Here is a 27,927-nt window from a genome sequence, read left to right as displayed (position 1 = left end):
GATCTTGAATGCCGTTCATTTAATGGACTTCATACTGCACACTGGTTTACCGCCATCACACAATTATTGTTACATAACTCCATATTACCTAAATACATAGTATTGCCCTTGATCGACTTAAAAAACTTTGGTTCGAGTTTTAGGGCAACTTTGGAATTTAACTCAATTCTCAAATACTGTTCATTCAATGAATTTCATACTTCAATCAGTTGTTCACGATCATCACACAATTAGGTTACATAACATCATTACAAATTATTTCCTTTGATTGATTTATTTTTATGCAGTTTTTACAATTTATTGTAATTGACAGACAGTAATTTTACATCACTAATGCATTCATTTCAAAGACAAAAGCGACATAGCCTACGTCAGCTCTTGTTTAGCAATCCGTTGACACTGTTGCTTGTCAATTGTTTAGTCTATGATAACCTGGGCATGGCTTTGGATCACACGAACAATGAACTGTAGGTTTTTATGCGTTTATTTTTTAAAATAAAATGGAAGTATCACATGAACTGTAATAATAACTATACAAGAATGTACAAATATTGACTTCAGGCTTTTTGCATATATGTACAGTGACAGGTAAACTGCACTACTGGCAAATAAACATTTCTAAAATTATTGAAAATGTCGCTCACATTACCTTAATTTGATATCAAAGTAAACACGCAATTAAGGCACATGTTGAATAATTATTATTTATAAAAATTGGACCAGCCAAAATAAGGTTTGTTAATTTATTGCTTAGATAGGAAAACTCCCTTTATTAAAGTTTTTTGTTTGCAAGAAGAACAACATTGAGGACACCATGGTTTAGACAAACATGTGCTTTGAAATAAAATGTATTAGTTTAGTGCCATAACCTTTATAATTGACAAAACTTTGAGAAAATACGCCTAAATGATAGAAGTGCAAAATGTTTTTGTTGAAATGTGTAGTCGAGAATTGAGATGGAATAATCTATTTTGCAATTAACAAAGATAAAGGCAATTAATGTTAAATTGTTTGAGATATATCAAAGAAATTTTAAACGAATAATTGATAAATCTATAAACTCTGGCATTAATGGCTATATAAAAGCTATAAAAATATTACGAAGTTAGAAAAGAAATAGGATTGATGTCACATGACATATACGACAGATTCAGCTAGGCTGTGCTGATTAATGATATGTTCTTCTGGTAAACAACTGCAGATCTAAAGACTGATTTAGACAGATCTGTAGAAATAAAAGACGCAACTGAACGCATAGTACATATATGTATAAGGGTCATACATTTGCACCAGACTTCACAAGCGGGTATACATCTAATGATATGTACTAAATATTGAATTTGAAAAGTATTAAAACCCTTATAATGAAATGGTCACTAAATGTCGTCACCATGACATCAGGAGAACTATCGAGAATGCGATCTGAGTCCAAGTTTAATGCAGGGTTAGTTTGAAACTCATGCCGGACTCAAAACAGCAAATCTTTATTTTCTTGTAAAATACGTAGAATCGATATTAAATTTGACTTTTTATTCAATTTTAAACAGACTTTTTTGACTCTGAGTCTCCAACCCAGTCTCAAGACGTTAGTTAATATGGGGCCAGTATTCGATAGCAGCATACAGTTGATTTAATGGGAAATGATCATGTCTACAATGAACATGCAGGGTGTGAGGGCAAATTATATCACTGGCACTGTAACAAAACCAACATATAACTAGACTAACAACCAACAATAAATATCATATAAACGAATAAAAGTAACCTGAAAATAGTTCATGTTATATCGTCAAACTAAATCCTCCATTTTGTAGAATGTTATCACCATTCATGTGCTACGCAGCACCTTTTTTTGAAATGGAAGAACAAGCGAAACTTTTGTCACGTGACTTATGACGTAGGCACGGTATAAAGATTTATCAGCGTCTGCACCAAAGAAGAAAATTATTGTTGTCATCTCGACAGAGTATATACATGTTTCGCTAAATGCACTTCCTAACTGTTCGACCAGGCACCTAGAGACACCGACATTTCGCTTCCTACTGTGACATGACCTCAACAAGCGACAAGTAATGTTCAGTGTCCCTGATTGCTTTAATTTAGATAAGGCACTTGATACATGCATAGCACACATTTGAGCAACATACATGTTGTCCCAAAAGTCATTGAACACAGTATTTTTTCACAATTGTTAAATGACACTTAACCCCCTGGTGCGTTTCTTGTCTACGTGGAAGGGGGATGTCGCTGCATAGAGTTCATGTAATCTTTCATCATCTGAAATATGAAGCAAACCAAGTGAGGACGACTATTTATTGCAATGATTAATTACAAGGTAATTAATGTTGATAAATGCAATACAGTTAAATAGAAATTGATAATTTTCATTATTACAGTACGTTTGTCTGAATTATAGTATTTTTGTGAATATATTTGAGTGACAAAATAGCTCTACGAATAGCCACAAAACGTGTTTCTATCCAGTTACAATTAACATACAATATACATAATATATTTATTATAAATTGTTAATAATGATATGCTTCTAAATGAATTGTACAAAGAAAATTGCATAACTGACCTTTTCACCAGCGCAGGACGCAAGGTTGCAAGGTTGTCGCTCCACTAGGCTGGGACAGTCCATGCCGCCATGTTTTGGTTTCTGCATCACTCTCCGGGAGCGCTCCTGCACCGCGTCTTGCCCGCACGTGGCGGAGCAGCCACCCCATTCATTCCACTCTGTTACCTTGCAATCAACCGCTAAAATAGAAGTTAGTAAATGGTTATGATTAAAACCTAAATCAATAATCTCAGTTATAGTGCATTTAAAGCCATATAGTACATATAGTATGTTGTTCTATGTTATAACAGTAATTAGTACACGATTCTTTTTAAAAAATAAAAAATACTTACGACATTTAGGAAGTCCCCTGCACTTCCGTTTGCGGGTTAGTTTCTTAGGGCACCTTTTCCCGCCGTTCTCGGGCTGTCGTTTGATCATGCGCGAGCGGTTGACGTACTGCTTGCCACACGTGACCGTGCACTCCTCCCATTCGGACCATTCCGTCAACATGCAATTCACGCGCTCCCCGCCGCCTTCACCACCCGCCATCATCGCCTTCTTCTGATTCTCCATCCGCACGATTCGCTTTTTCTCTCTCATCTGCCGCTTCCGCTCCCGTCGTTTCTCCTTCTCCATCATTCGTTCCTTCTTTGTCATTTTCCGCTTCTTCCGCATTGTCACCTCGGCGTCCAGTTGCGGTGCTCCGTTCATCATCTTCTTCTTCTGCATCATGAGACGCTTCAAGTCCTGACTGGAGGCTTCTGTGAGCTCCGCGCGATTAATGGCGGTCACGGTTGCATCAAGGTTGTCTGAAAGTATGCAGGAGGAAATTTACTAACAACAGAGGGAATAAGAAGGGGTGGTTTTTATAGCACCAGCTTTTTAATTATTATCATGTGTGTTTTTAAGATATGTATATGCATTTCGACAAACTTCAAGGCTCTTTGTACTGGACATAGACTATAGGCTTTAATTCACAGAATCAGTGCAAAAATAAGAAGATATTTCACTGCTGCTAATATTGTCCATATGTCTTCCCACTAGCAATAACAGAACCCTCCATTATCCACTAACCACCCGCGCTTACCCATATATCTGGCGCACTGTTCTTGGCACTCCACCTCCGTCTCGAACCTGTTGTCGTTGCCCCGGCACCCACCGTAGCGGAACAACTGGCACTTCCGCATCGTGCTGTCGTAATACCAGCGCTCGAAGTTGCCGCGGCACGGGCCGTCATTTTTCGGTAGAGAGCAGATCGCTGGAATGGAGAAGGTTGGAATAGAACTCGTTGATAATTCATTACTTTTGTAGTTAACATAAACATATTTTAACATTTATTGCTAGGCATAGCTTTCCATTTCCGTAATATTTGTAAATGAGAATTAAAATTTGATGGCCCTGAAATTAGCCAATTAGGGCGATTCAAATACTTAATGGTCCAAATAGTTTTCATCAAAACATCATATATTATGCACGTAATTACATCTGATGTCCTGATACTGATGTAAGTGATAACGAAAAGGTAATACACAATTGTGACTTCCTGGAAATGGTGACTTTTTTAAATTTTTAAAATGTATATCAGTAATAAAAAAAATAAAAAAAAGACAAATTAATGCCAACCTGTAAAGTTTTTCATCATAAAAGCCTTCCTGCAGTCCGGAACGATCCCATAGCAGACGTCTTGCTCCATAATCTCGAAACCACAATTCATCATTTGAGCCGACTTCCGGAGGAACATGCGCCAGCGTTCACGGACGCCGCGGCCGCACATTTTGGCGCTGCAAGGGGACCAATCGGACCAGGGCGTTATGGCGCACGGGTCGTCCAGATCCAACTGGAGCGTGTGTCGTACCTCAAAGTTGCTGCTGAGTTTGTCGCGGCCTGTCTTCCGGGGCTTATTATCCACGCAGTCTCCCTGGCACGTTTCCTCCTCCTCCAGCTCCACGGTACACATGGACGGCAGGATGTTCTCGTTGACGAGTTGGCGGTTCCGGCGCCGCATTCCCTGGCCGCAATTGTTGCTGCAATCGGACCACTCCGCCCAGTCCGTGGTCGCGCACTTCATCATCTCTGTGGGACAGACGCACGATTGAACAACATGTGTAACATTAAAACTCTTTTTAACCAGTCTTTTAAAGAAAAAGAAAATATTTCAAGGACGCAGTCTCTAAATTCAAAACGACGACAATAACCCGAGTTTTCTCATTCAGTTTAGAACAAGAACATGCTCATTTCAGATCTGTTTTATAAGAAAAATAACGCCATATATAGTATCAACTAATATGTACTGACCGAGTTTCTTGGTCATCATCATCTTCTGTTTCATCATGTCAATGAGGTCCTCGGTGGTGGGAATGTCCTCGCTACTGTGGCTCCCGTCATCTCCGCCACAGTTTTCTTTCAGCTTAGTGAGCGTCACGCGCGCCATGGGCTTTACCGGTGCCGTTTGGTAGAACGGAGAGTCTTGGTGTTTCGGCCACATGTTCGTGATGCGGTGGATCCGCTCTGGCGGCTTGGTGGGGAACTTCCGGGGGTTCTGTAAGGGAAACGAAGTATACATTATGTTGGGCTATCATCATCATCATCATCATCATCATCATCATCATCATCATCATCATCATCATCATCATCATTTTCATCCGCAGAGACAGGAGCAGCATCGACACCACCACCACAACAACAATAACAACAACAATAAAAACGACAACAACAATAACAACAACAACCGTTTAACTTAATATCATGAATTAAAATAGCAAGTTTTGTTTTATAACATTTCTCCGATAACTTTGAAAAATACTCACGATATACTTTATTCCGTCGTCAGTTCCGGCGTCCCAGGGGTAGAGCTCCACCTCCATCTTGTCCGCCCACGTGCAATTCGCCTGGCACACCGACACAGACGGAATGCCTTAAATGGTAAACATGTACATGTATGTATTGATCAAGTTAACAATTTTAAAAATTACTATACATAGATGTTTGTTTGGTTTCTGGTTACCAGGTTTCGTCCTAAAACCCATACGCTCAAAATAACGGCTGTGTGAAGTAAGCAAGACGTACGACATTCGACATTCAAACTATTTTTTCATGAATGTCTATAAATGTTCAATGTTGTACCAACACATGTAATGACTTTATCTACGAAATGCCGTTAGGGCCATCGCCTATGAATATGTTGATCTGAAACGATACTCACGATAGTACGATGATGTAAACACGACAGTTTATCGCATTATTATCATCGTATTGTCGTATTATTGCTTTTTTATTATCGTAATGTCGCGTTTTCATCATCGTACTGTCGCGTTTTCACCATCGTAGTTTCCATATTTCGCGTTTTCATCATCGTACTTTCGAAAATCGCGTTTCAGATCAACATATTTAAAGGCGATTGCCCTGACGGCATTCCGTATTTATCTGATAACAAAACCTACCCATCTCTACACCACATAAGCCTAAGGTACCCACCTATACACCAGTCGGGGCTTGGTCCGACCATGGTGATAAGAGAAAGCATGTGCGCCTTCTGGTTCACCTTGAACACAGCCTCGCGAGTCTTCGTGACGTCACGCCACATCGGTGACGTCTTAATCACCGTGTATATTTTGTCGCTCTGAAAACAGAATAATCAAGATTCTGAAATTTGTGAATACAGCGATTTTCGGTATGCATTGCCAGGGCGTCAACATCTTTTATCATGATCGTCGTCAAATCCAAAAAATGAATATAATAAAATTACTGTTGCGCTTACTTAATGAAATTGAACAGATAAATTGTCATCATTCATCTAAAAAATGGACATTTGCTATGAATGAATCCATTGTTAATCGCATTTATAAAATACCTAATATAAAACGGAGATTAAAGAAAGAACGATGAAGGTTTTACAATTTATTGTGTTCGAGCTCATTCATTTGTGTGACCAAGTCGGTACAACGCTATGTTATCTTCTGCCATACCATGGTACAGCTTTATGTTGACATTTCAGAGAGAGCGAGACCGAGAACGCGCTAATGAGATGTCGAGTTACGATGTACAGAGCCATAACTTTATGAAACCCTGCCACCAACCGTCCTGGCACGCCCTCATAACAATCCCGACTCCGTCATAGACTCCAGATATATATTACAGCAGCAAGTACCGCGCGTTCTGACAGCTATGCATAAAACAGACATTCACGAGGAATTGTTATCTCTGGCAATAAAAGAAAACAATTGCACATGAAATGCAAAGATATGATAAGAAGTGGATTCTTTCTTTTGAACAATGCAGTTGCAGCGATATCGTCATAAAGAGGTCATGTTTTATGAGATTATTACAGGGAAATATGTATGAACATATGTAAGAGCGGGGCTTATGTTTGTTTGAGAGCTGTCTGCGATGTCTCATACTGTGACATGAGCGGCGGAACGGCGGCCCAGCAATGTGGCGGCACGGCCGAAACAAGTGCACGAATTTGTATTGCTTGCATATGTTATGAACACAATTCTCAACAATGGCTGCAAGGAAATAGCTTTGCCAAAATTTTGACACAGTGTTACATTCCTCAGGAACTGCATATTTCTGTATAATATAATACCGAGCAGTATGGCTTTATATGTTACACTGTACACGTGTTTCTGACCATCAACGCGCCTTTGATGGGGCTTAAATATATGCAAAACATCACTTGAACTTTCGATCATCCAGATCGGTGAGCGGGGCAGGGGGCAGCGTCCGAGCCCGGCCGTTCTGTGACTTGACTAGAGATATCTCGGTATCTGTAACCCATGGTATCGCGGACAAGTGTGTTATCTCCCCTAGTCGCATCGAATTCCTAACAGCTATCAGGCCCGCGTACAATGTTACAGGAATCTGGTGCTTATATACGTTGATAACGGGAATAAGCACATCAGAATTTCGAGAATTTGATATTATTGATGCAAAAACAAAATAACCGTGTGAAAAATAAATAAAATTGAAACATAAACACACAAAGACTTCACTACAGATCTGCATTTCTTTTCTGGGAATTATAACAACATTTCTATACATTAACATTACAGACGAGGATAAGTGCGACTGATTATTATCGTTAAGATAACTTTATGAATTGCCATGAAATGAAACGTTATTGCTAATGAGCCTTACCTACGAAACCGCAAGTACGATAAGATATTTACATAATATACTTGCAATGTATATATCACCCAAAACGATAGTGGTGCAAATGCATCTTGTCTTTCGCGCTGTTTTATGTTGATGGCGTGAATGAGTAGAAATAATCCCCAAACCCATATTGCACCGTAATGGTGTATATCTCCGCAATCATTTCAAACCCCCAGCCCGATACATAGGTGGTCTCCACCAAATCTCACCTCACACAACATTCTATTCCTCTTCAATACATTGTTACAATAGTTTGTACTTAAAATTATAAATAAAATTCAAATAAGAACATAATATCTAAATATTTAACATTCAAACTTAAACTGTAAGTATTTTATGGTGTGTGTAATTTAGCGTCAAGCCCATTTTGACTACAGTACATTCTGATCAAAATAGCAATAAATCAAAATTATGTGAACATATTTCAGACCTTTCTATCAATACATTGACAGATTTTGTGCGAAAGTTGCGATTTTAGTAAAGTTTGCCAGAGTTACGGCGAATATATTTGAAGCAGACTGTGTTCAAGAGATAATACCGTGTACCCATCTCTTACACAGTGATCCCCCTTGATGGACCCACCACGTAGGAAGCACAGAGGAATTCATATAGATGCGTTATGTGCTATTAAATTAACGTTTAAACCCCCATTATATGCATTTCATGCACTTGTCTTATTAAAGCTTCATTAAATAATGATTGTTCAAGCGTTAGAAATCAAAAATCCTCTTTGATTCATATATTTGGTTCTTAATGCGTAGCATGCATACCAGGATAAGATACGTCATGTTGGAGTGTAACACAACATGGGCGGCATGTAAATAAATCCGATTTCAAAGTCCTAAAGCCTGTTTGTTAACCTTTAAAAAGTTGTTGATTGTCACAAACAGCGCGGACTAATTATGACGCATGGCAAAATAATGACCAGTTGTCGGTGACGGCGGTAAACAGAGCCCTGACCACCTTGTGTATGCCTCATCCATGGTCCAACCAACATGGACATTCGTCTGGGATATGCATACCAAAACATTCGCTTCACATTGAAAACGGAAACCAATATCGGCACTGTACAACTTATTTATTTTATAGGAATGCCCGGTATTGCAAACAAAGGGATATTTTTTGCGACTGACATCACCAGAAATATCATTGCAAAACTGAAATACATATATTTATTACCGTCTGGTTTATTTCAGGAAGAGCTAAAAAGTGATCTCTGTACCTGTATGAGAGGCCGGTATGTTACCTTTCCTTTTGTCCTCAGATGACCAGGTGAGAACTAGCAAGGGTCAACCGGGAATGGACATCATGAAATATGACTACATTTTAGGATCATTAATTTTAAATGACTCCGCATTACTGTGTTCTCATTAGCACTGACATTTTTGATAAAACATCCACTTATCCAAAACCATTTCCTTGGCAAAGTATCAGTTCACCTTTAAAATTGTTATTTACGTTTTGTTTTAGAGCATCAAACAACGTATACGACTCATCACAGTTTAATGTTAACCATATATAAACAAGAAAAAAACACACTCTGTTTTTGTGATACATTACGAAGAACCAAACTGCTGAACAAACATATTCAATGGCAAGAGCGTAACCAAGCTTTTATAATCATTGACTCCCCTACACAGCCTGGTGGGGCCGCTGGACGGTCCCGAGCCACGGGCCAACCGCTGCAGATCGAACAACAGATACTTGTACCCCAATACTTGTAAGGGTCATGCATACTCGAGTGCTATAGGGGGTCCGATAATTCCACTAGAACTGCTGAATCATGTTCTCTGATGTACAAATCTTTTTCTGCTATTTCACCCAACTTTAACCATTTAATAGAGATCTATATTGGGCTTATTTAATCATAATCGCGTTTGCCACATGAATGGAAAGAATGCTCGTTCCACAAAGAACTTGGTTGTCCACAGATAATTTCAAAGTTCACGATCTGTGTTCTTTTGTTTGTGAAATAAATTTTTAGAAGTAGCTACTTGTCTCCCCGCGCGTGGCGTTATTCTGCTAATGTATCATTGAAGATTTAACAAACATGCATACATGCAAAAAACATTTGACTTTAAGTGTAACGGAAATATTTGCCACAATGCAAACGATCTGTTAACGTTGCTTTGATCTTGACGATCGCTCGAGTTCATTCCTTTTTAAAGTGGTTTCGATATCCAATATTCACTACTTCATAATTGTAATGTTAACTTCCTAAATTATGCTTATTCATTTCGTAGTAGTATTGGCTGATGGGCTGTGTAGTTTATGGGGACGGTATAGCATAAACACTGGGCTTGCGGATCATCGGCATCTCGATGACCTCCTCACCCCGGGCTGCATTACCGATCAATTAAAGCCGGCGAGGTCCAAGGTGCCGTGAATACCCACACCGCCATATAAGTAAAAACCCCGCTGAGCCATCCATACTACTCAAGGCGTCAATCATATATAAATTTACCAAATCTAACAAATTATAGATCTCCAAATGTAAACAATAATGACGGCAAAGTTCATTGACCAGCAACAGGCGTAAGAACCCTGGTTTATGGCGATATACACGAGCCGGTGTTGAATACCCCGTCCTGTCTGAGCGGGGGAGGGTGGCGTCTTCGTTGGTGGGAAAGGGCACAGACAACCATAATTTATCATATAAAAACATAAATTGTCATCATGTGAGGATCTGACACCGCGGCGTCTATTCAAACATTTGCTTTACTAACGTTTTACATTCTTCAATTTGTTGTAATCAAATTACCGCAATGATATAGGACTTTATTCAAATTACAACTTTATGCATTGCGATTGATATGTTTATATCCAACCGAGATATCCTTTCATAATTATACACTTAACAGCTGGAACTGTTTACGCGAAAATATAAGAGATAAAAAAATTCCAATTTTTGTCAGCAGTGTGTTAAAATACTTTGAATGACATAGTGCAAGACATGTGCATTTGTCACCAAACTAGGCAATCTACCCTCATAATACTTTTTGATCAAAGTACAAGCAATAACATGAAACATCTTTAGTTTATTAAACATTTTACTGTTTTGTTTTCATAAAACGTACGTTTTCTGTTGTCCATCATTCGATATTATTCGTTTGCTGTCGTAAGCAAATGAGTAATCCTCTCGAACCCTTTGAATAGAAGTGCTGTCCCCACATACGTGTGCAGAGGCGGTCACAGAAGCTCATACACGAAGCACACATAAGGGAAGTGCTTTAAGAACTAAATGCTAGAGTACTCACGTTTTGTTTCATGTCCTGTTCCAGAACGCTGGAGTATCCATACTCGCAGACCTCCCGCACCCCGCGCTCCGCGTACCCGCCGTACTTCCAGATGTGGTAGTCCTCCGTGTGGCTGGCTCCAACGATGTTGGACCAGTGCAGAAGGTACGCGTCTGAAATAGATACATGCACTTATAGTGTACTGATGCACCATTAGAACGGGGTCACGATAATATGACGTGTACAAACAGAATAGGAACACACTTTCACCTCATTTGATAAGGACAACACGAGGGTATTGCCAATCGAATTGGAATAAGACCAAAAGAAACAGAGCCCGATACATTCAAATTAAATGCGCGCCCATTAAAATGATTCAACATGGGCAGAACAGCATGAGAAACATGAGCATGATGGGTCAGACCACGCGACAAAGCGTCTTTAGAAGAGTATGTACCAACAGAACAGAGCATTATTTTAACATGCCATGCCGGAACAGGGACATATAAGCACACGTAGTTCCATCGGAACAGGGACATATATTCACAGAACAAGGACAAATATGCATATGTAGTCCAAACAAAACAGGGACAAATGCGTATATGTAGTGCCAACAGAACAGGGACAAATGCGTAAACAGGGACAAATGCGTATATGTAGTGCCAACAGAACAGGGACAAATGCGTAAACAGGGACAAATGCGTATATGTAGTGCCAACAGAACAGGGACAAATGCGTAAACAGGGACAAATGCGTATATGTAGTGCCAACAGAACAGGGACAAATGCGTAAACAGGGACAAATGCGTATATGTAGTGCCAACAGAACAGGGACAAATGCGCATATGTAGTGTCAACTGAACGGGGACAAATAAGCATATGTAGTGTCAACAGAACAGGGACAAATGCGCATATGTAGTGTCAACAGAACAGGGACAAATGCGCATATGTCGTGCCAACAGAACGGGGACAAATAAGCATATGTAGTGTCAACAGAACAGGGACAAATGCGCATATGTAGTGTCAACAGAACAGGGACAAATACGCATATGTCGTGCCAACAGAACGGGGACAAATAAGCATATGTAGTGTCAATAGAACGGGGACAAATGCGTATATATAGTGTCAACAGAACAGGGACAAATACGCATATGTAGTGCCAACAGAACAGGGACAAATGCGTATATGTAGTGCCAACAAAACAGGGACAAATACGCATATATAGTATCAACAGAACAAGGACAAATGCGTATATGTAGTGTCAACTGAACGGGGACAAATACTTATATGTAGTGCCAACAGAACGGGGACAAATACGCATATGTAGTGTCAACAGAACAGGGACAAATGCGCATATGTGCGAAAATAACAGGAGCAATGTTAGCATTAGTGATACTCAAACACTGCAATGCTAGCATAGGTGATGCAAAAACTGGCGGAAAACCAGCAACGGAGTTAGGAAATATTATGAATGTTCTGGATTATTTGGAGTATTAACGAAACGTCTTTTTGGTATACACAATCCCTTTGGGTCGTTTATGTATGATTTGGGAGTCATCAAAAAGCATATTGGTAAAATTGATCCACCGGGCGTTACACAACAACAAGTTTTATTACAACCCTGCTCGTAAATAGAAATCCTCCTGTTAACGAATTTCACGCCTAGCGTCTCTTCAAAAGATATTCCCAAAAGAAGCGCATCTGAAGTCAAAATATATGACACTTTTATGCAGTTTTCCGTATAAATAGGACCGTAAACCTTACAAATACCCATAGGATATAAGTATTTTGTTAATTTATTGCAGTGCTTTCTATACTTAAACGACTAGGGACAATGGCTGTAGTATACGCCTCAGTAATAATTTAAAATATTTGAGTGCGTTGCATCTTCACAGAATCTGGAAATATTTTCCATTTCGATGTTAAAACAGAAAATCTTAACCAACATTTCAATAATAATTTAAGGGAACATTAATACTTAAGTCAGGCCTTGGGACAAGATGTTATCACGTGATGGCCGTTTCACCGTTACTATAATTGATATATGGCGTGTGGTGTTTATTTCGCTGCCCTTAGCAGTTCAAATTTGCATTTTTAATGTTTATCTTATATTCATCATGTTTTATGATTAAAATGTCCGTTTGAGTAGGTGTTGGGGATCAAAGAATGATCTGTGAAATAAACGGGGCAGAACTGACTTGTTGTCAACCAGCTCAGTGGCTATGGTTGTACCAGATGGTCCATGTTTTGCCGGAGAGAAACAAGGCCATATAGTGTTGTTCAAGTTGGATATTGAGCCTTATTCAGCCGTTAATACATTTAAATCACTGAAATACAATTCGAAATAAAAGAATATTCCATTGTAGTTGCATACTTACCTATGACCTCAAAATGTTGTAAAAGAGAACAATGCTTTACTAATGATACAATTTACAACTATCTGCATGCCATTAGTTGGGTTCAAGCCAGAAGTTACGGAGTGACGTTTTTGCACTTTCTGATATTAAAGCTGCACTGTTACAGATTGACAGTTTTGACAACCTAAACATTATTATTTTTGGTTTCGGAATGAGCCGTGTTGTGCACATGTCTGAAAACAGTGATATAAGACTGCTTACAAAATATTAGATCTCAGATTTTTTTATATTACTGTTCGAAAGTTTATGTTTATATGTTAATAACGCATGAAGAAAAATGAAATTTTCGGCGATTATCGAGACAATTCAGTTCTGTTTAATTGTGAGTTATCTTATGACTGGATTGAAGGCATTGATGCAAATATCACCTGTTTCCAAGACAAAAAATTAAAACAAATGCCAAAACGGTCGATCTGTGAAAGTGCAGCTTTAACCCTAAGCTTTAATTCAAGAAAATCTATAAAAGACAGAAATTATTTAATAAATGGAAACCTTGGTTTGTCCATATTCGTTTTAAAACCCAGTGATGGCTCTGAACAAAATGAGAATATTACAGTTGCGAGTTAATATGTTCCATTAAAACTGTACTTAATTAAACCTGTCAGTAAACTGCCCAACCGTCACATATTAGGCGAAAAACTATAAACACTGTTTTGTTTTTCAATAAAAATTTAAATATCTCAACTGCGTAAACCAACGATTATAAATTCTTCAATCTTACGTTTTGACACCTTTAATGTTATGATTTATTTTATTGTCCTCTTTTGGTGAAAATTTGACATTGGTATGTACAGATCTATCATACCAGTCGAGGTTTTAACATTTTACGGCCTGCTCTGATGCAGACCCGGTGGTGATACGTTTCAAAGAAGCCCTGACTATCACCTAATCTCAGGTGTTCGACTGATATAAGACAATAAATCACGCTATGATTTTTATGGCTAAACATGAAAATGTTGTGTTTCATATTAAAAAGGGGGATTGATGTCTTGATAGACTTTGACAATTCATATAAGAGATATGAATCTTAACACAACTCTGCCTGGTACATACAGGTGCTTATTTTTAACTTAGAAACGTTTTGAGGTCACACTTAACATAAGAAGGCACCTTTACTTGTTATATAGTGTTACCTAAGAAAGTATTACACCAGTATGATTTAAACAAAACCATGCACATCGCACTTACTAAGTTAGATCGTAACGCAAATATGTCTGTATTCACAGCTACGAGGCGTAACAACCATATTATATAGTCAGAGGATCTACTGTGTCCCGAATGCGAACAGTCTTTATTTTTTTTATTTTTGTTGTTTGTGTGTGTCTTCTTTCGATTATACAGTGGAAAACACACCTTAGCGTCTTATGCATTAAAAAGTCATACTCTCGAACCCCCCTAGAACCAACCTAGCAAACCTGACTTGCACATTAATTTTGGTCTACGCCCCTGACTGTGTCCCCAATGCGACTTCATCATTGCTTTGTTTGACAAAACAGTATTAATCTGAGGTCATTTAGAGCTAACATTATGATTCCATTTAACTCACTCACCTTTTCCGGATGGAAAGTCTTTAGGGTGAGTCTGTCTGGACCAGAGGCCCTCGAAGACCATCTTGTAGCGGGCCTCCCCGCACGCGCAGCACTCCGGGTGGTCGCGCTGGGCAGGCACGTCACCCTGTGCCCGGACGAACTCTGAAATAAGAAAACGAAATAGAAATGGTGTTAATATAATTAGGTGCGGGAACATGCAGGGCTAAAACAACATCATGACTCTAACTGAAACTGACCCTGTTGATGTATCCTGAATCTTATAGCCGAAATGTCTTGAACATTCTTAAGCGTAACAGGCATACATGTAATAGCTTATTTCATTAAGCCGAATTTTACTACAATAAGATTAGTTTATCACGATTATCGTACGGATAATTTAAAGTCCAATAACTCTAAGAATGTAAATATTACACAAATGTTACAAAAATAATTGAATAAAATTAGGGAGTTTAGCTTCATCAAGTTATAAGGGACTTACGATGTTTCGAGAAACTGGGGCCTGCGCTCTTAATCTGCATTTCTATTTATTAAACGGTGATACATTCTTTGGACGTATACTTTATACGAATCAAATGCGGAACAGCATGTGTTTACAACTAGTGTTTATATAATTATCAACGTTCTATTACAACATCAGATGCTCATCACCATGCAAATGTCTATCAAATGCACGCAAATTTGACTTGGAATTATTTTTTATGGTCGAAGACAAATATTGAAGAATAATGTTGGCGTTCTGATGGATTTTTTCTTCTGATTGTTGACTAGGTATGTGTCAAACAGCAATTTCACGCTCAATTTCCAGCTCTTATCATCCCATCATATATCCGGCAAACGGTTTGCCCATCTTCCCTCATTAAACACCGAAAAAATGCAATAAAACCTACAGATAATTCGCATAATAGCAATACCTACATTCAACATAAATGCATTAAAGATCGGTAGTTACTTGGTTTACGTATTCTGTATATCCTCTATTTTTAAATAGCGTGTGATAAATAGAAAACAACATCTGCTCGAATGCATACAAACGGATTTCACATTCTAAATGTCTGTAACAATTGATTTGAGCTCTAAAATAGCCTGAAACAGCTCTAACTGGAGGCAAAGATTCCATCAGATTTGTCGTTTGCAATGAAACGTTACGCGGTTTTTCTTACATGACACGTGTCAATTTATTTTGATGCAGTCGACAGGCACGTGGCAATTTTGCAGCAAGTTGGCGAGCGAAGCATTCGCAGGTGATGTAATAATTGTATTGATTGATATCTCGTCTGCTCTTATGGCTTTCGGAGAGAAAGAAATAATGTCTGAAATTAAATCAACAATCCACTAGGAATTGCACCCAATTCCACCCACTCCAGGGACGCGCCAAATTGTCGTCTGCGTACTTACCTTCGTCACATATTTTCGTGGTTAGTCCTCCATCGTCTTTGTGCCATTTGGTTGTGTTCTCGGAGATGACAGTGGCCCTGAAAAAAGCAAGCACACTTCTGTACATATACGTGCAAACACACACATGTAAACCCATACGTATCTTATTAAACGAGGTTCAGTTCAAAACTGGGTGTACCGCGACATGGATACGACGCAGCGGGTATTTGACTCACAGCTATAACTGAGATATTTGGCAAAGCTGTGGCACTCGTATAATAACAATATGAAAATACTTTTTACAGCTTTTAAAGGGACTCGCTCATGTTTTGGACAAAAAAAATAGTTCTTTCACTTATGCATCTGAAATCACTCATTTTATCATTATTTAAATCCATTCATAAAAAAACAGAAGTGTATTTTGAACTTTTAGGAATTCATTGATGCCATCACGTGATATGCCAATCAGCCAATCACGCAACAATGAAATCGCTAAATGGCGTAAATAATGTGATTGAAAATTGTGGTCTTCAAAGACGATATTTGAGCAAATATCAACATTTTCTGAAGAGTTCCAGCCGTCTGTATCTTAGTTTAAACACTCCTCATGTTTTGCCACACTTCATTTGTAATAAAAAGAAAAAAAATGCATTTTATAAACCATGAGCGAGTCCCTTTAATAGCTTGAAAAATGAAGCTGGTATGCAAGAATATCAATCAAAGTTTGCAAAGAAAAATCATTTCGTGTTTTTTAACCATTTCCATGTACATTTCCATGTACTAGGTTCCGTTACGTGAAGAACCAGTAAGCCTCTGTAATACCTCCCCACATGATATCTTTGATTGGGATCGGTTGGCATTAAAATCAAATATATCTGCTTGGGGCAATTACATGTAGATCACTTGTTTTCGCTCTATGTCTTTTTCTCCGGAGATCAAAGATCACTTTTAATCATTATAGCACTAATTTAACCGATTCGTAGAATATTAGATAACTTAAATGTTGTTTCTGGAAACACTTGATTAAACCGACTGATATGAAACATGAAAACATAAATGTGAATTCACTCGGATATTGTGCCGTGTGCACACAGTTGTACATGACTTTCTTTACCTCAAGTGTTTCAAGGCCCCAATAGTACAATGTTTGAAGAATCTGAATCGCTGACGTGACAAAAATGTTTGTCCTGACCTGTCACTGTGCCCCGGTCCGTATTATCTGGGCTTGGTCGTAATAATGGGGAGATAACCGCGCAACTCGCCCGATAACCCCCATTAGCTGTAACAATAACCGCTATTAGCGGTAACACGGCGGCCCTGGATTGGGTCAGCCAAAAACGAGAGCGCGGTTATCAGTCAATTAGTTACAGCTCCTCTTTTATTATCATTTTTATCTCGAGGTTTTGTTCTTTATGTGATGTTTTATTAGCGGTAACTTCGTCGTTTTTTGCATAATATCAGTTGATTTTCCTGTTGAAACGTGTCATATTACTATGATTATTCCTGTTGTTGAATGTCGAATTTGGGGTGAGTAGGACTTGAATACATTTTATATGCTATGATTGTAAGTGATTTGCCCCGGGGGATACTTACTCCGCGGGACAAGTATTCCCACAGAGACAAATTTGCCTCGGGTGCAAATATTGTATTTTTTATTACGTGTCACTATACGTGGGTTGAGACACAAAGTGCGTGCATGATTATTACACAACTCACAGGAATCCGAACTATTTAGAGTCCTCAAAGAACAAAACGATGCGTTTGAGATAAATTATCACCAAACATTTTTCAAGTGATTTCTAATAAGCTGTTTTGCCCACAGTTTACCAGTTGACGACAGGAGGAAACGTTCTGTCGAAGTTTTCTAACTCTATTTGTAAACATTGATAACAAACTTGCCATATTTCAGGCCCTGACGTTCCATCTACGACGCCGCGAAATACCGATTACTATTGAGGAGGGCATTGTTGGGCCCATAAGCACGTTTGTAAAATACCTATATTCTGATGCCTTTCCGACTTGTTTTATGTCGACTTGACAAAATATAACAGAATACAGCTTGTGAACATTATATGTTGAATTATGTTTTGTCGACTCAAGCTTAACGCGTCATCCATTAACAATGAACTCCACACGATGTGGTCTTCTTTTTTCCTGCAAATCAATCTACATATATAGTTATTCATTGAACAAATCTACATATCTAGTTATTAAGTAAATAAATCGATCTACATATCTAGTTTTTAAATGACCAAATCGACCTACATTTGATAAAATGTAGAAATTTCGACATAAAACAAATCAACAAGACTGCATTATCACATCATCGGTATATACAACATCTCACAAAAGGGCTTATCAGCTTACTTACTTATTTTTCATAAAGATCTTTATAGGGCAATTTGGCACCATTAGGACGTAATATTATGAACAATTTTGAAGCACAAAGATATATTCTCAAAATAAAACATTACGGCGAATGATGATTGCGCTTTAAAATATTGGATTGTTGTGGAATCAACTAAGCTTCCCATGCAATGTTACATTTGAAGTTAGGTAAATCTGCACATTACACCGTATCAGCGATGTGAGTAGCGAAAGTAAAACATATTTAGTGTCAAGTATTTGTTTAGAGATTAACATGAAACACTAAATAATCTCTAAATACCGTACAACGCAATCATTTAATTAAATGCATTTTGAGTATGATATTTGCATTTGTTATCGCGGTTGGTTCGGTTCACCTTGTGAGAAAGTTGAATTGTTGTATTCGACGACTGCATAAGAAGTTTTTTGTTTGATAGATTGTATAAAAAATATGCGTCAACACAGATACATTCTACACTCTCTTAGATACTGAATAATTCTTAATAATAATGTGCACCTCATTGGAGATCACAGGCAGAGGACTTGAGGTATATTTAGGGTTATCAAATCTTTGATCACCGAAGGTTTGGTAAATTCATCATACTCGCTGTTTATTTTGTTTTGCCCGTGCATGCAAATAGCTGCGCGGCAGCACGAGCAGTTTGAGTTCATCTGTTTTACCGTACATGTCACCGTTTGAAGTGCAGTTTTTCTCTCATTACCAAGTACATGAAATGCTTATCTTGCAGTGTTTGAAAATGGTTACCTGGTACAAATAATTATCTTGGCATATCAAAAGAACAGAGAAGTTGGCAAAAAAGCACAGCTAATGTGTCGCCACAATCGCATAAACTATCATACAAGACTCGTATAGTAACTACTTGGATACTGCTGGCAACTTAATGTCTACTTTCTGTAATATTCTTTGTTTTGGACAAAAAATCGAATACTTAAAGCGCGAGCCAGAAGACGCCGGTAGGTCACCATAATATATTTATTGCTCGGGGATCGTCAAGTTGTGTGTTGGCTGTGTCACAAACCTTTACAAATGTTGGCAACGCCGCAGAGGCGGGACTTATTCCCCCATAGCTCCAACAAAAACTCAAAAAGAAAAGTTGCGTTCTTTAATCTAGTTCCTCCGCGCCCTGGGCAGCTTGGCGGTGTTATGTTACGTAAACAAATATATCACACCTGATTATTTGACAATTGAAACGAATACATTAACATTTTTGCAAATAGTGGGTTAATCTTAATTATGCGTGCATTATGTAAGATACACTCATTTATCACGACAACGGTTGCGACTTTGATACCTCAGCTTGCATAGCAAGAGTTCGATGCCGAAGTAACCACATTTCATAAGATATCAGATTTATAGTTGTTTTTCATTCATATTGAACGGCAGTATTTCAGATTTACTATTCAATTGAGAGCAAAAAAGGCATCGGTAAGACCATTCGAACAAAACCTCTCCAAAATCTAATACCACATTGACAATCAGAATCCACACCAACAAGTTACCTTAATAGTTCTGCGTCGGTGTTAGAATTTCGTTACGCAGATTAATAGCTCCATCGTATTATAACAAATTAGACTATCACTTTTGCAGTGACAGTTCATATGGTGTCAATGACAAGTTAATCTGAAATCAAAACCTCCCTGATGATATTGACTTAACAAATATGAAATGCATGTCAAGATCTTCATAAGATGATATCCCTCGACATGTTCTACATATTTATGTCAAGCATTCGAATGGCTGTACATGGAGTATTTGAGTATTTATTTATCTATTTCTTCAATGGTTTTTACTGAATAAATATTGAAAACAATATCGGAATTTAACATTTACAAGATGACATTATAGATATGAGAAAAATGATGAATTTCATAAAAAATCTGATTTTTTCACAATTAACATTCTCCCAGCCCTCTTCAGTTTTTTTATGAATCGCTGCAGATTGTATGCTGTTAATGTTATATCTTATCACCGCATCTAGACTGCAGAACTAAATAGGTTGTATCTTATCACCGCATCTAGACTGCAGAACTAAATAGGTTGTAGCTTATCACCGCATCTAGACTGCAGAACTAAATAGGTTGTATCTTATCACCGCATCTAGACTGCAGAACTAAATAGGTTGTATCTTATCACCGCATCTAGACTGCAGAACTAAATAGGTTGTATCTTATCACCGCATCTAGACTGCAGAACTAAATAGGTTGTATCTTATCACCGCATCTAGACTGCAGAACTAAATAGGTTGTAGCTTATCACCGCATCTAGACTGCAGAACTAAATAGGTTGTATCTTATCACCGCATCTAGACTGCAGAACTAAATAGGTTGTATCTTATCACCGCATCTAGACTGCAGAACTAAATAGGTTGTATCTTATCACCGCATCTAGACTGCAGAACTAAATAGGTTGTATCTTATCACCGCATCTAGACTGCAGAACTAAATAGGTTGTATCTTATCACCGCATCTAGACTGCAGAACTAAATAGGTTGTAGCTTATCACCGCATCTAGACTGCAGAACTAAATAGGTTGTAGCTTATCACCGCATCTAGACTGCAGAACTAAATAGGTTGTATCTTATCACCGCATCTAGACTGCAGAACTAAATAGGTTGTATCCTTTCCCATTTCTAGACTACAGGAGTTGAGTAGATCACTATGAATGGTGTAACAGATGCAAAAAAAAAACACTAGAGAAAAACCGGAAATGACTTACTTGAAGACAACACATCCGGAAGCTGGCGCTGTCCAGTTGACTCGCATCTTGTTCTTTTTGATGAGGTAATGGTGGACGATAACCGTGTGTCCGCAATCCTTTGCCGCCTTCACGTGGTCAGTCGGAAGCTGTAAGGGGAAACGGACGGGGACTTAGTGGGATGATTTACTGGTGACAGTGCTAACGGACGGGGACTTAGTGGAAAAATTTACTGGTGACAGTGCTTACGGACGGGGACTTAGTGGAATAATTTACTGGTGACAGTGCTAACGAACGGGGACTTAGTGGAATAATTTACTGGTGACAGTGCTAACGGACGGGACTTAGTGGAACAATTTACTGGTGACAGTGCTTACGGACGGGGACTTAGTGGAATGATTTACTGGTGACAGTGCTTACGGACGGGGACTTAGTGGACTAATTTACTGGTGACAGTGCTTACGGACGGGGACTTAGTGGACTAATTTACTGGTGACAGTGCTTACGGACGGGGACTTAGTGGACTAATTTACTGGTGACAGTGCTTACGGACGGGGACTTAGTGGACTAATTTACTGGTGACAGTGCTTACGGACGGGGACTTAGTGGACTAATTTACTGGTGACAGTGCTAACGGACGGGGACTTAGTGGACTAATTTACTGGTGACAGTGCTAACGGACGGGGACTTAGTGGACTAATTTACTGGTGACAGTGCTTACGGACGGGGACTTAGTGGACTAATTTACTGGGGACATTGCTTACGGACGGGGACTAAGTGGACTAATTTACTGGTGACAGTGCTAACGGACGGGGACTTAGTGGACTAATTTACTGGTGACAGTGCTATGCGCAAATGTATTAAGTGATTGCATATGCACTCGAAAAAATACGTATTTTTTATCTTGATATTATATTTTATCCTCACAATACATGCATGGCCTTAAAGTTTAACATGACTTAGGATACAATGGGGATTCATAAATATTAAACCTGATTAGAATAAGATATAAAAGAACCATCGATTGCACTACAGCTGCGCCAAATCGAATGACGTTAAAATATGGTACCGGTAGCTCTTTTGCCTAGCGCTCGGCATTAAAATGGTGGTACTGGGGAATTGAGGTCTCTTTACAAAGCGCTAGGGTATCGCACCCGGATCTATTGTATCTCACTTTGTTTCTTTAAGTCATTTAATATCTGGATTTCACTGGGAATTTCAGGCACTATCTCATGTCACTTTTGGCATTTAAACATAATTTAAGTCGTGATGGCGTCACGGCGGGGTCAAGCCACAATGCCGCCATTAGGCACGTGCAGACATTGATAAACCAAAAAAAAACACCCACACTTCAGCTGCAATAACTTGTTTTGCAACATGCCAAACAGTTGCTTTATAGGTTCTTATGGAGTAAAAATTCAATTCTCTGAGTCAGCAACCACACTAAAAACAGAAACAACCAAAATAGAAATATGAACAGTTGGTACAAGTGTATCGCTCGATAGGTTCCCATCATCTTTATAGTTTCATGCACATTCTTCAGGAGACTTCAAAACCTAATAATTTTTTGAATAATAAAAACAGAAATAAAAGTTGGTTTAAAGTCGCATGACTTGATTAAAACATGAGTTGAGTGGTGCATAGGTATGCAGACAATATCTGTACGCTGGAAGTGTCGGCGCCAGTAGCTATCAAAGCTAATGAATTGGTATCATATAGCCTTCTCCCCTCCACGAAACACTCAATGAGCTAATTGCGAGCAATTCATTGTCAAGTACAGTGCACCTTTCCCCGCTTTTGTTTCAATAGATCCACTCAATCTTAAATAAGGAGCAATGATAATACGCTAATTGATACTTCCGAAACGGAATGTGAAGTCCAGTAGTTTTTATTCAAACATCGTGTACTTGAAAAAAACATCTTAGTTCTTTTCTGGAGAGGAATCAACAACAATTAAGAAGTATCATGGTAAACAATGTGTCTTCGAAATATATTATGTCAGTGATGGTCTTAGTAACACTGCTGCAGAAAATGTATTCATCTTAACATAAAGCTGGTACAAACTTAGATAGAACAGCACTGAGGTGTTTTTGTTCTTATCGGATGAGCAAACCATACAACCGAAACCGGTTTGGCCCCTGTATGGTTGTTTAGGGGTGCTGTGGTTGGGATTGTAATGGTTCTGATGGTGATGATGGCAATGCTATTGTAACTGCTGCTACGGCTGCTGCTGCTGCTGCTTCTGCTGCTCCTGTGCTGCTGCTGCTGCTGCTTCTGATGCTGCTGCTGCTGCTGATGATGATGATGATGAAATGATGATGATGATACCGTTACTTTGTTAATCGTTAGAATGTACGGTTGCCCTGGTGGTGGTTATTGTTGCTATGGTAATTCATGTATTTAATGCTGACAACTTGTATGTATAGGTTGTTATGGTGATGGAGTTAATGAGAGGTTAAAATTGGCGATACTTATAAATGACGATGGTAATTCAGTTGATAATTGTGTTGATGACAAAATAAATATTTGCATTTGCAAGTAATACACCGTTACTATATCTATTATCATGAGTAGTTCGGTGACACTGTGTTACTCTACACTTATGATAAATATACTTACGGAGAAGTTTCCAGCGGAAACGGTCTCGTCCTTGGCACCCTCAGGGAAGGAGACTAACATGAGCCCAAGCAACCCTTTATCCGGGCCTTTCTCCTTGTTTTTCACGACCACTGAAACATACAAGTAGGTCTTTTATTAACATGGTACCGATGAATGCATGTCGACATAAAACAATATTTCTTAAATCTTTTAAAAGAGTCATTAAATGGGAACAGCACCTGTTGATGAAGGTTAGTATGCTACAGTTTATTTTGGGCCTTTTTTATTTTAGTGAAACACTAGAATTATAATCATTCAGCCGCGCCTTGATATTCCTCCCAAGAGTGTTTGTTAATGAAACAATTAAAAGGCAAAACCGAAACACTCAAATCTTCTCTGACAGATAACTTTGTATCAAAGACAACACACGGGAGATGGTCTATAATTTAAAGAGACACACAGTGTATGGTATCAAACAGAACATCGCTTTCAGAAGTGTTCTAGATTTCTACCCTTCGATTTCAACAAATATTCTTTTCTACGATTGTTTGCTCGCGAGTGTTAAATAGCACGGATTCGCTGCACTCTACAGTATTGGCTCGCTGTTTCGGGATACCTCGGTGCAAGTATTTCCATTCCGTACCTCGTCTCTTCTATACAAACTGTTTGGACAAACCCAAGCTTTCTTTGGTGAGTATTTTCTTCCCACAAATGCATACTTTTCAATTTAACTTGAAAGCTCATCTTCTACAACTGCAAATTATGTTATTTAAATTTTGACATTCTTTGAATTACTTTCTGTATACAAAGACAAACTTTAAGTTTTTGAAACACGCATTTCAACAGTTTCTCTTTTGTTAAAAGGGTTGGAATTATTTACTTAAAGAAAACAGTTATGTAAAACGCGGGTTTACTTTGTATCATATGATATGCACAGGTATTGTGGAATTCTTTGGATAATTTGGCCCTTAAAATTGTTAACAGAAGACTAAGTGGAGGGCAAATTTGCAGTTCTACTATAAACAAACAGTCTAGTATGTTTTCAAAATCGAAGAGTCATGTTCGAGGTTGGTGCGTGCAGTGTCTTGGGCAGATTCCTGAAAGTCTGAGACGAAAATAGACTGTTATTGTGTAAGATCTTAGTAACATCCTTAGCTTGCTTGGTCACAAGAAATAACCCCCTGAAAGTTTAATAGTCAACGAACTGTGGTATGTTTTAGTTTAGAGTTACACGCCAACAAGGGAAATGCCGTTTAGACAGACATATAGACCTTCAAGTAGAAGGTAAGACGGTTACACTGTAAACAATTATCTGCCATTTTACAAATTTCGAAAAAAAACAAACCTCTGAACTCTTCAGAAGTTTATAAATTTCAAAGTGTATAACATTCTCACAAAAACTGGAATATTTTCCCACTTTCCGTCTGTTCCGTTTACGAGGGAGCTCACTCTTATCAATTGGCAATTGTTTGCGAAATGCAATAAATTTTATCATTTTAATCACAGCGAATAAGATCGCAATCTGCAAATATTTGCTGACGAACATGGATATAATGAATGCATTAAATGAAGTTAAGGGACTAGATAACGTAGTGGTAGAGAAGGCAAATAGTTGCTTTAGTGAAAATCAGATAGAAACAGTGTCAACGAGTCCGTTTGGAAGGTAAAACTATTTAGACCTTAGTGTGCGAGTGATTCGTGCACAATGGAACCATGTCATAAACTTAAAACACACTAGACGACTTCTCTTCAGCCGAAACCTCGGACAAACTTAATTCGCCTGTGATGTCATGGCGCGTGAATAAATTCCCCGTGAAAACCGACACCGAACTGTGCAGCGAAATGCACAGATGCAACAGATGGGGTTGCAAAATTAGCATTCCCTTCGTATTCCTCACGCTTTGGGTGAACATTTATTCTAAACCCAGGCTAAAAGAAGCATGCCATTTCTGAATTTCGCATCAATTAACAGACATCAAATTCATTCACAATCATCCCTGTTTTGCAAGCATGTTTTCTTTAGAAAAAACAACAACTCAGTTTACATGAGCTTTTCTTTTTTTGTAAGCCACATGGATTTATGGGTCGGCCTCGAAAAGGATTTGTCAGAGATAATATCTCTTGACAAACGGTATTTATAACCGAAATTAATTTAATACCAGCGATTATGCGATATATTTTTCATTAAAGACTTAAAAGACGATCGGGGTAAATGCGATATCTGATTCCAATCTGCTGGATCGCCGGGATATATTTAGGGACAGATTAGACAGTGTGAACGTAAAATATGAATGAACATCGGTATTTCCGTAGTCGCAACGTCCCAAGAAAACGTCAACGTAAACTACAAACCAAATTAAATAATTGTATGATCGTTCAGTCATTTATAATGTTGTATTAATTATAATCATGAGCAGCAATTTTCATTTATTTACAATTCAAACGCAGAAAATCAATTAAAAGGCTTATCAGCAAGTTATGAGGCATTATAATTATTCTTATAGCTGCTTATTAACAGTGATACGTTTATCCCAAGTATTCCACCATATATCATAAATACCGAAGTTTATGGGCTCACAAAACATTTGATAACAGAACGCCTTCAGAAGTTATATAGTTCGTACCTTTATAAAATTAGCAGTGGTTATTTTATATGTTTCAAGAATAATTAAAGACCATTCTATGAGAGTTTTATATGATTCACCGACACTCAATATGCTTATTTTACAATATACCATTGTTCATTTATACTTGAAACAAATAGTATATATTATAATTTCGTAATGCTCAACAGCTCACAACTACGGTAATATATATATTTTTGTGTGATATTCGGCCACATGGATTTATGATCTTTTGGTAAATGAATGTTCTGTTCTACAACAAAACTCTCTATAAAACCAGCTAGTATTAAGGAAACCCTTGAAATAATTGTGGTAACACAGTATGATTGTGCCAGGTTGTACAAAATGAGGATGCATGTATTACATATATATGGCTGATGTTGAATTAGTTTCAAATTTTGCAGACAACTTGGCCGATTGTAGCCCTGAATGGAGAAGCGTGGTAACCAAGCGAGCGTGTACTGTGGAGCACAATGGCGGACAATGGCAGAGGTGACCTTGCTTGACAGGCCGGAGATTTCATGAATGGTGGGGCAATTTTCCCGGTGATTGATCACGCGGGCCTGGGAGCCCATGATTGATGGATACCAGCACGATTCAGGGCTATCACTTCACCTAACTCGTATGTATGGTATAACTTGTCTACGCATTAGTGTTTTCATAGCTTTCATGCTGTGATTTCGCCTTTATTTATGCACTAACAAATCACATAGCAGATGTAGCCTCATTCTACTTGGGTATTACATACGAGTTTACGTGGAACGATGTACATCTGTACACATAAAACAATATTCCATTTCATTACGGGGTAGGAAGCGTGTACAATGTAGCCGTTGGTCCGGACGCGTCCGCTGGATCATACGGTTACCTCCGCTGACATTTCCATTACATCACTTTCAACCTTTCAACACGCTGAATAACTTAATCAGTTTTCAATTAAGTTAAAAATAAACAAAATATGTGGCAAAATGTGACACTTTCACGCTCATTTGCTATTAAAGCCGGTGTGCTATTGGCGACAGCGGAACCTGCGCCCTCCCCGGGTCGGGGATTACTTTTCACGCTTCATGTTCTGCAATGAAGAACTACGGGATATATAGAATAGTATCCTTCCGCGCGCAATAATACCAATAGACTAAAAATGTGCTTTATAATCATGGTTTCTCCATCTCAAGATACAAGTATAGCTTATGCAATTCATTGAATGTAATGATCCAAACGGATTTGTCTGGCTTAGACACCTCTGAAGTGAGTGTTTTCACTAGAATTAATGCTTTATCGCACAAAATAAAACTTTTAACACCTCATTAAAAATATTGAAGCTTCAAC

The 27,927-nt window shown here is 38.4% G+C and overlaps 1 protein-coding gene across 2 annotated transcripts in view; it reads right to left on the bottom strand.

Moving 5' to 3' along the window:
• Positions 1-468: 468 nt before the first annotated feature.
• Positions 469-27,927, bottom strand: part of LOC128238355 (spondin-1-like) — a 46,873-nt gene continuing 19,414 nt past the window's right edge. For both annotated transcript variants that reach the window (XM_052954199.1, XM_052954198.1), the window contains 13 exons: positions 23,996-24,105; positions 21,398-21,525; positions 16,315-16,391; positions 14,920-15,060; positions 10,975-11,126; positions 6,038-6,182; positions 5,371-5,477; positions 4,859-5,102; positions 4,187-4,636; positions 3,651-3,821; positions 2,914-3,372; positions 2,582-2,760; positions 469-2,277 (listed from right to left, as the gene is read on the bottom strand). In XM_052954199.1, coding sequence (XP_052810159.1) covers positions 2,227-2,277; positions 2,582-2,760; positions 2,914-3,372; positions 3,651-3,821; positions 4,187-4,636; positions 4,859-5,102; positions 5,371-5,477; positions 6,038-6,182; positions 10,975-11,126; positions 14,920-15,060; positions 16,315-16,391; positions 21,398-21,525; positions 23,996-24,105 — 2,414 coding nt within the window. In that variant the 3' untranslated portion in view covers positions 469-2,226. The remainder of the gene's footprint in view (positions 2,278-2,581; positions 2,761-2,913; positions 3,373-3,650; positions 3,822-4,186; positions 4,637-4,858; positions 5,103-5,370; positions 5,478-6,037; positions 6,183-10,974; positions 11,127-14,919; positions 15,061-16,314; positions 16,392-21,397; positions 21,526-23,995; positions 24,106-27,927) is intronic.

This window comes from Mya arenaria, chromosome 6 (genome assembly GCF_026914265.1).
Source record: "Mya arenaria isolate MELC-2E11 chromosome 6, ASM2691426v1".
Lineage (NCBI taxonomy): Eukaryota > Metazoa > Mollusca > Bivalvia > Myida > Myidae > Mya > Mya arenaria.
The sequence above is the reverse complement of the archived record's forward strand: the minus strand, read 5'-3'. Positions and strand labels throughout refer to the sequence as shown.